The following is a 14070-nucleotide window of genomic DNA, read 5'->3' on the forward strand; positions in this document are numbered from 1 at the left end:
ATTTAGAAATATAGGTCTAATGAAATCAGTGATGTTCAATCAGCAGAGATAAACAGATAATATAGAATTAATACACATTAAAAACTGTAATGAAAGATCATTTTCATACTGAAATAAAGAACTTGTTATTCCACCTTATTTTTTTTTAATAGTCACTTTTACTCCTCACTCTCCTCAGTGGGGTTTAGTATGATTAGTGTTGTGTTATTCTAACCCCCCCCCCTCCCATTTTACATTATTTTCTTATTCATTAATGTCTTTTGCATTCTGCATTTTTACTGTAAATTGTTACTACATAATATATTTGTATTATTAATATTACTGCTTCACATTTTAATTTTTATTCACTCACTTCTATCGCACTCTGTATTTTGATCGTAAACTGTACATTGTGAATTATATTTGTATTTGCATTAATGGTACTGTCAATACTATTAGTATTGATGTTATTTATATCTTTTGCTTACAAAAATCCACGGATTTCTTCAGCACTGTAATTAACTGAATATTATAATTACATCATTTATATTAATTTGATTTAAATTAACTTCAAAGTAAGCTGTCACCCAAAAATGTTGAATTATTATTTGTAGAGAAGGGAAATCTACATGATGTGAAAAATGTGCATCATTCTCATAAAATGACCTTTTCTTTGGTCATGCCTTTAAATCAAACCTTCAAGCAGTACAGTTGCATGGTATTATACAGTTTAATTAGCTATTATTACCAATGAATGCTACACTTTTTGGACACAGAGTGCATGCATGGCCAACACTATAGGTCCAAAGGAGCTTCCAAATAGCTCAGGTCTGTTGGAGGTAATGCTATCAGTGCTGAACTATGTTCCCCCTGCTTCACCATCACCTTATCTATTGACATCCTTTGTTGCAGGGGGAGACACTCTGATCACATCATCATTTTTTACTAATCAAATGAACCCATATTTCTCCCAGTCTGTGTCCACATCATACACTCCACATATAGATCTCTACAGCGTTTAATTAACAACCCACAGATGATTAGATCCTGCCGCAGTGATGACTTTATCTACCTGTTCAGTGTGCTGCATATAGCTCAATCTTACCTCAAATGCAACCTAATCGGTCATCTATCTTTTAATGCAATTGCTTGCTGCTGGTCAATAAAGGGGGCAGTGGCACCGCAAGGTCTCCACGTGTACATGTTGACTGAAGTCTGGTGTTTCTGCGTCAGCCTCTAAGATCGCAGCGTGCTTATAAAGAGGAACTCACATAGAGGCTCAAACCCACTCTATTTTTTTTCCTCCTCTGAGAACAACAACAGGTATGTCTGACATTCAATTTGCATCACTGCTAGAATTGAACAAATATAGTTTGCATGCTTCTAAACTTCAGGACACGGACGACAACACTTTTAAAAAAAGTACTGTTTCCATGCAAACCCTTGCTGATACCAAAGGGGATTTATTTGTTAATATTGCCGACTGTGTGTTACACGGAGTAAACATGGTTTAAACGTGTATATGTTTACCTCAAGGATGGACAGTATTATTTGTTTAGTTAATCATTAAATCGTAACGGCACGTAAAGGGAGCTGTCCAATCGCTGTGGTGCTGATGTGAATGCGCAAAAAAAAATGTATCCTTGATTCTATTTGAATAATATTCTTATAACCCATAACCTGTTTATGTATTCCCCCCTTTAGACATTCACAGCCAAGATGAGAGTGTACCTCGTAGTTGCCATGCTGGTGCTGGCTTTGGCCGCATTCACAGGTATGTCACGGGATCATTTAATAAAATAACCTATACGTTTCCGTTCATGCTGTGTAACTTTGTCTGTGTCTGTGCATCGCTCCGAACCTGCAGTGGCTCAGGAACAGGAGGAGGCCGTGGAGCAGAAATTTGCTGATTTCACGAGTCAGATGAGTGAGATGGGCAAGAACCTGGCAGAGAAGGCCAAGACAACCTTTGAAGACATCAAGAACAGCGATTTCGTAGCCAACTCCCAGTAAGCACGCGCACGCGCACGCATGCACACACACACACACACACACACACACACACACACACACACACACACACACACACACAGTGTAACGCTTGTTTTTTTTTTATCCTCGCCAGGAGCTGGTTCGATAGGAATCTCGAATTGATGAAGCAGAAGCTTGCTGAAATCGGCCAGTAATATGCTCCCTGTCTCCATCTTCAGACTTTAACCCCCCACCCACCCCCACCCCCCACGTCTGACCTCTTCACACATTGCTCTGCTGACCAGAAATAATGTCTATGTTGCCTCTCTGTAAAGAGATGTGTTTTGTTTTTATAATTTCAATGTAATCTTTTTGAAGAACCACTGTGAAAAGTTGCAATAAAGACACTGGGAAAACTAAATAAAGGTGTGCTTGCATGTTCACATACTCTGTTTAAGTGTTAGGTTCCTTTTATAGGAATAGGTGAACTGAACTATAAAAAAAAAGAGCAGTTGTTGTGGTCTCACACAGAATGGCCGCCTTATTTTATATAACATTGCAAGTCATTCCTAATGGGTTTTATAATATTTGTATATAATAAGTGGAAGAAATAATTGAGTGGTTTGGATTATATTCAAAAGATCTTACTTAATTAAGATCTCAATTATTTTTAGAAAGAAGTGTCAGTTTTCTAATGATAAATATACACATTTTTAAAGCCTTAGACTTAAACACAAATGACTTGTCAGATATTTTTTTATTTTAAATATTACTTTTTACAGACAGAACATTCAGTTTGAATAAATGCTGTTCTTTTTTTGCTTTTAATTTTACACTAAACCCTTATATTACTGAGTTGCTACTCCATATGTATAAACATTATCAGGAAAAAATGTTAATGATTATCAAATTGGGGAAACCCATAGAATCTTACGGCAATTAATAACTGTTAGAGTTGGAATATCCACAAATAAAAAGAGGCCTTTTTTCTGTATTCAGATATAAAATATTACATTTAAATTCACATGTGTGTTACGGCATGAACAAACAAATAATGATGTAAAAGTATAATTTTAATGATATCCTTTTCTTCATTTTATGAGAAAAGTGCTGATGTCTAAGATATTACGTCCTTGCTGACAACGTAAAGCTGTAAATTGATGTGGATAAAGTAGGTCTCTTTGCCTATTAGCCAGAGCTACAGTTAATTCGTTTTTGTAACATCTAGAGACATAGTTTATAAAAAAACTGTTGAATGAAAAAATAAATAAACAGATTCATCATTTTATTAAACAACAGTCCACTTACTCTCACAAAGGGATGTACATTTTGACCAATTTATTTCTAATAATTAGTAACTTAAATTAATAATTAATGTGACTCATTTATCCTCAGGTCAATATCATAACCAAAGAGTACCCAGAAGCTTCTGCTAGATAAGAGTTGATTTGGATCAATAGCTGGTACCAAAGGGCAAGTGCCAACATGGCTGCTTTTCAGGCATTTCCCAACTCCCGGGCTAAAGTCACTGTTTATGCAGGGTTAATTATCCACCAGTTGTCCCAGTTCAATGAAACCAGTTCCTGTGAAGAGAAGAGAGTGACAGAGGTCAGCAGCTGCAGTGCAGAGGTCCCAGATTATGATCATATTGCATTAGAAGAGAGGGATGAAATTAACTTTGAATCAGTATTGCTTCAATTAGTTTTAACGTGTCCTGAAAACAGCTGTTGCGCAACAACGCCAACGTGCAATAATATACCAAACAAGACGATGACACCACTGTTGTGCAATAACAATTAATTGTAATCTAGTAGAATCTACTTTGAATGGAATTTGCACATTTGAAAACATTTCATATTTTTTGTGCACGCCCTTTTCTCTAATAGTGTTTTATTTGACTTCTTTATTTGTCTCTATCTTCACTTTTGCTGTAACAATGTACAAAGTATTCTGATTCTGATACACTTAACATGTTAAGATAAGTTTGTGCGTCAAATGACGGATCACTAAAAAATCTACAGCCTGAACTGATTCAACTCAAAGCAAATTGAGCCAATCAGTGTCTTGTCTGCAATCACTCAAAGCTGGAATAGAAAGGGACATGTGTCAATATCATTTTTACAATTTGACAATTTAAATCTAAGGAAAACTAAATCCCCATAACTCTCGAATATAGTCTTACTCTCTGTGTTCTTCAGTGGCTGTTTTTTGAACACATTTTCTTCTCCACGTTTATTATTGTTATTATTATTAAATAAGGTTATTTTGCTTGTCCTTATAAAATGCAGTTGATGCATAATGGAAGGAGACACTTCTTTAAGTCACTTATAGAGCAAAGCACAGATGTTCAAACAAAGGTCAAAAACTTAGATTTGTTTAGACAGCTGCGGGCTCAGGTTTCTGATTGTAGTTATGAACTCTAATGTCGACACTAGTGTTGATTTGTTTTCATTCATAACATGCAGCAAGCACAGAGCGAAGTTATGAGTGGATTCCATTGATTTTGAGGTGGACTCTGGCCTGCAGAAATGCTTGGCTGGCTACAAAAGCGTTTATCAGAGACAGAGACTTTGACTGGCCTGTATACATAAGTGTGTTGAGATATCTGATCCAAAGGGCGCTCGGACAGTTAGTGAACTCAGCTAATGTTGATCTTGAAAAGACATCAAGAGTTCAGGATCTAACATTAACATTGTAACACAGATAACATTTAGCAGGGAAAGAGACACTCTGAACCAAGTGTTTGACCCAGATCTACGTTTCAGTTCAAATGTTTTCAAAAGAAAATCTGTGTGATAACGACAATAAAATCCCCCTAAATGTTTACGTCTAATTATCTCCCTTTTACATTATTTAATTACAGTCTCAGAGACACACATAGAAAATAGTTCCCTATTCTGTGTTTGTTGGAACCACTGCTTTGCTATCTATCAGATTCTGTCAATCAAAAGACAAAAACAACGGGTTGATTGATTATTCGATCTGGACCAACGCACACGCTGTAGCGGTGACCTAATACAAATAAAATGGCTTGATAACACTTGTACGATTCAACTTCTGTTGACCAGAGCCGTAGGAAAGGTAAAGATACCCTTGGTTACTCAATTGTACTTTGCTGCGATTTAGCTTTAAAATCTGAGATTTCATTTTATATGTTGATGTTTCGCTGCTTAAAAAGGAACAGAAATGATAGAAAACGCTTCTTAATATGATGTGCGAATAATAAAAAGCTTGTAGTTGTGACATCTTTATTGAACTTGACAATTTCAGCATTATTGAAATAATATTAGGCCTTCTGACGGTTGTGTTTCTCATGACAGATGCATACCAAAGAGCTTGTGTTCGGCCTCATCTTACTAATGCAAGGTATGACTTTAAAAGCAATTATTCTGGTCATTCAGCCCCTTTGTTTCTGAGCTCGCATTCCCTCACTGACAAACATCCTACTCTGCAGCATGTGGACCTCTTTTGGCAGAAACACCGGCCACAGATCAAACTGACTCTCCTGGATTACTGCAGAGGCTGGCGGAGAAAACCAGGTATCATTATCCCTCTCATTAATGCAAGCAATTTGGACCCATCTCTCAACTAAAATCTGAACTGTAAACATGTTTCATGTTACTTCTCTGTGTACTCATGCATCTCATAGGGAAGTCAAAGCCAAAGTCCGGGATTATGGGCTTCCAGTGCTGGGCTTTATTGACATTTACTATGAGGACCACATCCAACCACTGACTGACAGCTACTTTCAATGGGCCTCGAACATCAAGAGCTCTGTGTGGGAGAAGATCCAGACAACCATTGACAACTACATGCCACTGAAAGCAACCAATTAAACCGATTAAACCAGACAAAACTAAAGAAAAGCTGGAAATAAATGAACATTATTACCACATTATGAATCTGTATTTCTTAGCACTCGATGCAAAACTGACCATATCATTATTGTTCACTGCTGGTTATTGTCAATAAAAACATGCAACAATGCACCTTGGCCATTAAACCAAAAATAAATGTAGCACTTACAAGGTTTAGCCCAGTTAAAGCTAATGCACCAGCTTACTTGAAGTGAATGAACTGCAATCTTTATGGTTTTATTGCACTTAGTAAACTCACTTTGAATTCAAGTGTAAGCTTAATAAAATCTAATGTTTTGGAAAAATAGGCAAATAAAGAGAGGTATAAACAAATACAGACACCTTTAAATCATTCTAAAAACGGTCCTTAAAGTCACTCAGCCGGTTTCAAGGTATGAGGGTGAAAGGTGAAGGCAGTAATCCCAGCATGCATTGCTCTGGGTATAGTACAGTGTGTCTAGACATGTCCTGGTTGATTGACCTGCTGACCATTTGACTCTGAATCTGAGAAGACATTTTAAAGGGACTTGCCAAAAAGGTTTTATCATGAATTAATCTACTAAAAAATATATTTCTTTGCAGCAGGCGTCAAAACATGAGCTGCTTTAAAAGTGTTTTGGTTGATTTGGACTTACATGCACCATGAGGTTTTGCAAACACTCCACTAATGGAGTACTATCAGCAGGGCTCCAAGTGCATGGCCACAGAAACACATGAACTTACACTGGAGAAACATTGCATAACCACTAACTCATATTTCAACATATGATTTTTAAAGTGAATATCACGTACAGTGGACTTTGTTTAGGTGAACATGTGTGTTTGAGTGAGTGCTCATGTGCACGCACGTGTGTGTAGGTGTGTGTATGCTCATCAGATGACGTTTGTTTGCAGTCCCCCCCTATATCATCCTGTCCAGATGTGAGCTCCCAGTTACAGACAACTCGCTTTCAGAGAAGACTGTCACTTCTTGGACTTGTACATCCAACACAACAGCAGGTAATGACTCTTTTTACTGAAGCTTTTTCACTAAAACCTTTATTCTGTCCTACATTTAGGTATCTGATTTTTGCATTCAGTTTTACATTGATTGACAAAACAGAGTTCCTTTAAATTGTTTTATGTTTCTCTTTTGTTTCAGACATGAACGCAAAATACACTTTGGCACTGATCCTGGCTCTGCAGGGTAAGGCAAAAACACCAATGTGCTCTGAAGAATTGTAATGTATGGATTAGATTTTTTTTAGTTGAAGCTTAACCACTATGTGACCATTTCAAAAGTAGAACATAAAACACAGATAAAGATTTAAAGCAATGAAAATGCCTCTGATTTGTTTGCAGTGTGCATGTCGTTGTGTTGCAGTACTTAAAATGACACTGTTGCATGGCTTGCTGCTGCTCTGACTTATCTGTGCATGCAAGATAAAGACTGATTTTTAAATATCTCACTGAATAGTCAAAGAAATCTGTCGTTTAAAATAAAGCTCTTCTTTGGTTCTTTTGATCATTCATCCAGAGCAGAATTCCTGAATATCTTTTTCAATGTAGTATCTCTTGATGCTCTTTTGACTTAAATTCATCTGGTTTTTGTAACACTGGTCCAACACATAACATAACAGTCAAACCATTCTGATTTCATTCCAGTCTCCATGAGCCTGTGTGAGATTCCCGCACCAGACCAGGAACTTGTTGACAAGTATGATGCCATGAAATCTGTCTTCTACAAGAGGCTGCTGAACGCTTTCGCCAAAATGCAGGCAGCCGCTGCTCCCATGTTGGAGAGCGCCGGAGAGGGTGAGCGTGGAACCGCTGCCAAAGAATATTTGGAGACCCTGCAGACCAAGCCCGAGTTTCAAGCCGTCGTCAAAGTTGCCAGGTAAGATTTCAACAAGGAATATGCTTCCTGTGAAGACCCTGTATTGTTGATCAAAAAAGGACAGCTTTTCTGAACTGCTATACATAAAAAAGTCCAATATATATAACTGCATATATAACTGCAAATGTGCACAGAATTCCCACATAAGATTTCTCTAGGTACTAAGATAGTGAATGCATCTTGTTCTGACAGAGATTTCTTTAAATAATTTGTCTTCCCTGATTTGTGCAGTGGCCTGGGACAGGAGGCAGGTCCCCTGGTGGACAAGGCCCGTACCACAGTGCTGGGTCTGTACGGACACTACGTGCGCCCCCATGTTGGCCAGCAGCTGAGCGAAACCATCGACGGCATCAAGGTCTACCTGGACAAATACCTGCCCGCAGAGTAAAGAAGAACAACTGCAGCTAGCCGCGTGTCAGCAGCCTGTTAGAGATGATAGATCATAGAAACAAACACACGTTTAGGCTGAAAAGAGCAATGCACAATGCAAAAATACTATCTTTTTGAAGCAGGGTGAATATTCCCCTATGCTAACTGTGCATGTAAAGTATTTTGTGTTTGATACACTAACCAACGTCTCTGTGTGACTGTGTATGTATATGTGTGAGTGTGTTCATTAAAATGAACTGGAAACTATGTGAGATGTGCTTCTTCATCAAGACATGTAAAATATACCATAGAGCAACACTTTGAATATAATGTATCATTTTTGATAGAAACGATGCATTTTAACATAGTTCCATTACAGAGCATGGAAACTAAAATGATTTGGTTTTCTACAACTAACCCTAGTTTGTGGCGAACATATTATCTCAAGAATGGAACAATTGTTTCAGAGTCCACTAATCACTGGGTGGTATAATCATAGCTATGCTTCTTATTTAAGCTGAAAAAAACATGTTGCAACATACAAGAAGATCATCCAATCAAACACTACTGAGCTTTTTCTTGATAAAATCATCAGCTGACAGTTGGATAAAATGTGTACGGTCATATACAATGAACTGAACTGTACTTTTAACAAATAGCTCAGGCTCAGTTTTAGGCCCATTAAGTCAAACTGTGTTTCCAGAATGGTGAAAATCATGTTTATGATCAAAGAACAAAACCACACAGATTATTATTCACCTATGAAGAATGTGTTGAAGACAACTTCTCAGTGTGTTGACAGTGATCTCAGTCATTTTGAAGAATGGCCTGTTCAGTGAGAGCAGCAGAAGGCGCTAATTCTTCATGTTTGTCTCATTCTCAGACAGTTTTTTTAATTGGATATACAAATATCCCTACTGTGTAATGACATATTATCACAGGTCACTGTCGGCAGTGTCATTTTGAAGCTTAACATCAACTGTAGCACAGATACCATCACAGCATTGAATCAGCTGGATTTAATCAAAACCACAATCTCTCCAACAGTTTGAATCCCATTGTCAGCTGTCCTCAAAATGCCCCGAGTCCCTAGGGTCAACTTGACATGTGATGCCGGATCACATGTTTAATCAGGCCTGGATCAACACGTCGACTTCACAGAGAAAACTGGGTCTTAAAACCAAAAAAGTGACATTAAAGCTGAAACTTCACTGTCTTTTTAATAAGATGCATTAATGCGAACAATGCTGGAGTGGAAGTTTGTTGATTACAGTTTATAAAACTGTTATTAATTCATAGAAAAATGTAACTAAGGCTTTCTAAACTCGTGAAGTCCTTTGTTCTGCAGGCAGAGGTGGAAGAAGTACTCTGATCTTTTATTTAAGTACAGTAAGTAATCTGTTACAAGGAAGAGTCTGGCATTCAAATATTACTAAAGTACACAAGTATTCAAATCTAAATATACTTAAGTATCAAAACTAAAAAGTATTCATTATGCAGATTGGCCTTTTTTAGAATAATATTTATTATACTGATGGATTCGAATTAATGATCCAATATGTATACACAATTTACTCTGGTGGAGATAGCTTGAGAGCGTTTCTATGCTGTCAGGTATCCATGTTACTATGTTATTATCATTTATATCATTTCCTCTTTGCATTATTTATATGAACTTGCATAGGCGCAAGACACTAATCTTGTCAAATAAATGCAGTGAGTAAAAAGCACAATATTTTCATCCAAATTGTTGAAGCAAAATAAAATTACCTCAAAAATGTACTTAAATTAAGCACTTGAGTAAATGTACTTTCCACGCGGTCTGTAGGTTATAACAGTTTCACTAACACACTCAATAGGGAACAAAGGCATATGCATTCCCACTGTCTTTCCTTTGGAGTGTGCACTGAAAAATGTAAAATACTGGAGATTTAGCTCTACAGATTGGAAACAAATGAAGCCAGACTGAGCCAGACAACTCTAATTCAGCCAATCAGCTACAGGGGGCGTACTACTCATGCACAGAACCGGGGGGAAAGGCCAAGGATGTACAAAGAGAAAAGCAGTACAGACGGTAATTCTATTTGTTTGTATTTGTCTGCGTGTTCAGTTGAAATATCATCAATCGTGTCCAAAACCTATGACTCCACCTGTAACAACAGCCCACAATATTGACCAACCTCAAGGCTAAAACACAGAAAAAGCCATAAAACAAATGAACAAATGAATGAATGTAATAATATAAGTATTATTACTATTTCAAACACAAATGAAGGTTGTATGACGGCATCACAAGCTAAATCAAAAATAATAATAATATATAATATATAACATTTTAGGCGCCTTTTCTAACAAATCATGTTGTAAAACAGTTGTTTCTACTTTAAGAAAATACACTGAGAGAACATTATAATTAACCCCAAATAAAATTCCATCAAAACAAGCAAGGTGTTTTTGAGCTGCAGCCACATAAAGGTTAAATAAATATTTCATAACCTGAAGTAGTCCGATGACGTGTTCAACACACTCTAGACTTAGGGTGATCTTAATGGGACTTAGGACTATTGTAATGTGGCATGAGCGCATAACCACCATTATGCAAGTCGCAAGTGCCTCCTCACTGAGGTTGTTGACAGGGCAATGTGTAAACTGCATTGATGAACTCCTAACGCAATCAATGTGAAATAATGAATCCGAGTGTACCTGGAACACGAGGCCCCGCCCACTTCAGGCGCTTTGATCATAAGACCCAATCAGTGGCTTTTGATTATGTTTAAAGTCTCTTTTGATGCTTTTATTCACATCCTTGTTTCTACACAGATGTCTGTTTAATCGAGACACAATGGCACACAAACTCCCACAAACACACTCTGGACAACAGCGCAGGTTTATCTATCCCAGAGTGCACTTTGGCTCTGGGAGCGAAAAGTCAACACGTTCACAGTCCTATATAAACAGGCTGGGTCACTGGAGCCTCTTACTCAGTTTTCTGGAGAGGAATACAGTAAGTACTTACACTTTTACCTCGCTGCAACTGTCTTGGAAAAGCATGCATGATGTGTTGGATATGAGAACATTTGAAGGCAACTCAGTATTTGAGAAATAAGATGTTTGTTCAACAGGATTTGAATGGGAAAAAGCTTTAGTTCTTATGCTAGAAGAGTGAAGAAGATGCTTCACTCATAGACAGTCTTCATCCATCAGCTACACACACCTGGAGAAATGTATGACGATGTCTCACCCTAGTGGATAAAGTGTGCTAAGCTTTACTGTGTTTATTCTCTCCTCTAAGATACGAGTGACACCATGAATAAGCTGCTGGTCATCACCGTGCTGGTTGCACTCCTCGCTCTCAGTAAGCCTTTTATAGGATCTTTAAATTCAATCCAGAATAGGATAAATATGAGATGGATAACATGTATTGTGGCGCCCTTTGACACCTCTGACCTGTGTTGTGCAGATGCTGAGAGCTTCCGTGTGTCGAGGCAGACTGAGGAGGAGGTGGAGGTGCAGCGGGTGGAGCCGGTGGAGCCGGTGGAGGAGGGGACTCTGACTAAGCTCACAGACGCAGTCAAGTCCTACTATGCCGGCGCTGTCAACACAGCCAGTGAATACCTGGAGAACATCAAGGGGCTGAAGCTGGAGGAGAAGGCAAAGTAAGAGGGGTTAAATGCAGAGTCATTGAAACACGACAACAGAAGTGTGGATTTATATTGAAACTCTTCTCTCTCTGTGTGTTTCCCACAGGAACCTTTACTCTGAAACCACCAACATCATGAGCACCTACTCTGGAATCATGCAAGACCAGATGTACTACATCTTTTACCAAAACTAAACAAAAACTGATTTCAGCAACCCTTTCTGACAGCATGAGGACTTGCCACAAGAAAGGTCAAAACGTTGTTTGACTTTTTGAGCTTTTTCACATCTCACACAAGCCTCAGCACCTACAAAAATGGACTTCCTGCTCTGTGTGGCGCTTACTCAGACCATTCTACTGGTGCTACGTGATGATAACCATCAAAAGAGGAATGTAATCCTTCGAAAAAACAAATAACAGCTTGCACAGAAGAACAACAACAGAACCAGTTGGAGTCAACTTATCATGCACCAACGGCATTTTCCCTGGCTGGAAAACAAACACGTATAATTTAACCATCTATCGCCACCTAAGGGTTTCTTTTCAGTCATTTCACCTCCGAAAAAGTTTAAATATCGGTGTCAGATCTTGAAATAAAATATTTATACAACCAAAACTGGTATCAGTTGTGGATGAATGATCATTTAGATAGTTTACTTTTTGATGTTTTAAATTGTGCATATTTCTCCTGTCCCGTTCCTGCCTTTTCCTTTTTATCTCACTGATGCAAAGGATCACATGATCATGTCTGAATGAATCTGCGATGAGGCGCTTTTATCCAGAACAGACGCTTGTGTTGCAAATTAATAATGGATGAAAAGGAACAACATGTAAAATGTGTGCGCGGAGAAACTGACAGAGATGAATAAACAACAAAGACTGTGAAGGGTATTTTGTGTGGATTCTGACAAGTAGTGATGAAGGGCGGATGTGATGTTTTAATTAGTGCATAAATCTGCAGCATGTGGCCTGTCTGAAGCCACAACCAAAACAAACACAGGATTTAAAACACCATCTTTTCTGATTCATGATGTATAGGGTACCAGAGACATAGGACGAGAAACACTATTTCTGTTACTGCACAATTAACACAGATATATCATTTAGATGTACCATAGTGACAAATACAGATCTGTGTGTTTGCAGCCCTGTTGCTATTTGTTTTGGATATAAATCAAAGTGAGATGTATTCTAGATATAAGTATTTCTGTCAAATCTTTTTGATCAATGGCTGACTGCTAACGTTATTTAATCGGTGGTATCTGCAGCTGCTGCAAAACAGAGAGGAATTCACAGAGAAATAACCCGGCAAGAGAAGAAGAAGATCAAATATATTGCGTGTCTGGCTTTTCACCAAATGTGTTTGTTTGGATTCCCACTTTAGCTTTGATTTGGGGCATTTATGTCACAAAGTGTTTAAGAGCTGAGACGTAAAAAGGGATGGTACTTGAAGTGTGTGTAGCGGAGAAGTCAGGTTTATTTACAACAAACAACTATTTATCCCCAGCTCCTGTTTAACCTTAAGGGTTTCTGTGGACTGGAAGAAGTTACCGTACAGTATTAGAGAATCCAAAAGTGCTTATGCTTCGCGGAAAAAATGCAAATGTGCCCTTTATGACTGAATGAACACATCTTTGTTGTAGTTTGTTTTCATCACAATTATGGATGTGATGTAGCCACATTGTTGTAAATATGGTTTCCCATTACTTTGTTTGTATAATATTTGGTCATTTGTGAATCCCAGAAAGCAATTACATACAAATCAATGAATCGATAAATAAATAGATAGATAAATCAGACAGACAGAGAGATAGACAGAGAGACAGACAGAGAGACAGAGAGACAGATACATTTCAGAGGGGAATGACATACAAAACACAATTTGCAATTTAAAGCAATAATCATTTCTGCAGTTTTGTGATGTTTTTTGGGTCAAACGAGTCTTTCTTAATGAGGTGATCAAACAAAAACCGGTTGTTCCTCGTCCTGAGAACCACAATGTGTACTTCAGTCAATAAAAATAGTAATCATGTGAAATGTTAACCATCATTTGGCCTGAATAATAAATCAAAAAGTCAATATTTATGAGCTGGAAGAGAAAAGATTTTTCCAACATCTTTCTAAACACTCGAGGGAAGAAGAGAATATTATCAGCAAATATTATGGTTTCCCAAAAGAGCCGTCAGAGCTGGGCAATGTGATATTCTCAGACAAGCCATTAACATTGCATCATGGTAAAATATTAACTTTATAACAGCAGTGGGGATAATATCTCCACCCTTATCTTCTTCATCATTACTACTTGTGGTGCAACAAGGCTTTGTTCATTTATCTGTGACACAATTATTCATTATACAGTGCACTTACTTAGTACAGAC

At 37.8% G+C, this 14070-nt stretch overlaps 3 protein-coding genes across 3 annotated transcripts; all 3 read left to right on the forward strand.

Moving 5' to 3' along the window:
• Positions 1-1116: 1116 nt before the first annotated feature.
• On the forward strand, positions 1117-2375 carry LOC134861448 (apolipoprotein C-I-like). The gene is made up of 4 exons (XM_063878662.1): positions 1117-1302; positions 1684-1753; positions 1847-1988; positions 2105-2375. The coding sequence occupies exons 2-4, from the start codon at positions 1699-1701 to the stop codon at positions 2163-2165; spliced, it is 258 nt and encodes an 85-aa protein (XP_063734732.1). The 5' UTR covers positions 1117-1302; positions 1684-1698; the 3' UTR covers positions 2166-2375.
• A 4310-nt stretch (positions 2376-6685) lies between these two features.
• apoa2 (apolipoprotein A-II) lies at positions 6686-8319 on the forward strand. Its single transcript, XM_063879996.1, has 4 exons — positions 6686-6806; positions 6949-6993; positions 7452-7683; positions 7915-8319. The coding sequence occupies exons 2-4, from the start codon at positions 6951-6953 to the stop codon at positions 8069-8071; spliced, it is 432 nt and encodes a 143-aa protein (XP_063736066.1). The 5' UTR covers positions 6686-6806; positions 6949-6950; the 3' UTR covers positions 8072-8319.
• Positions 8320-10863: 2544 nt separating this feature from the next.
• apoc2 (apolipoprotein C-II) lies at positions 10864-12308 on the forward strand. Its single transcript, XM_063878442.1, has 4 exons — positions 10864-11056; positions 11345-11407; positions 11513-11708; positions 11800-12308. The coding sequence occupies exons 2-4, from the start codon at positions 11359-11361 to the stop codon at positions 11885-11887; spliced, it is 333 nt and encodes a 110-aa protein (XP_063734512.1). The 5' UTR covers positions 10864-11056; positions 11345-11358; the 3' UTR covers positions 11888-12308.
• The last annotated feature ends 1762 nt before the right edge of the window (positions 12309-14070 follow it).

The sequence above is a fragment of the Eleginops maclovinus genome, chromosome 3 (assembly GCF_036324505.1).
Source record: "Eleginops maclovinus isolate JMC-PN-2008 ecotype Puerto Natales chromosome 3, JC_Emac_rtc_rv5, whole genome shotgun sequence".
NCBI classification, from domain to species: domain Eukaryota; kingdom Metazoa; phylum Chordata; class Actinopteri; order Perciformes; family Eleginopidae; genus Eleginops; species Eleginops maclovinus.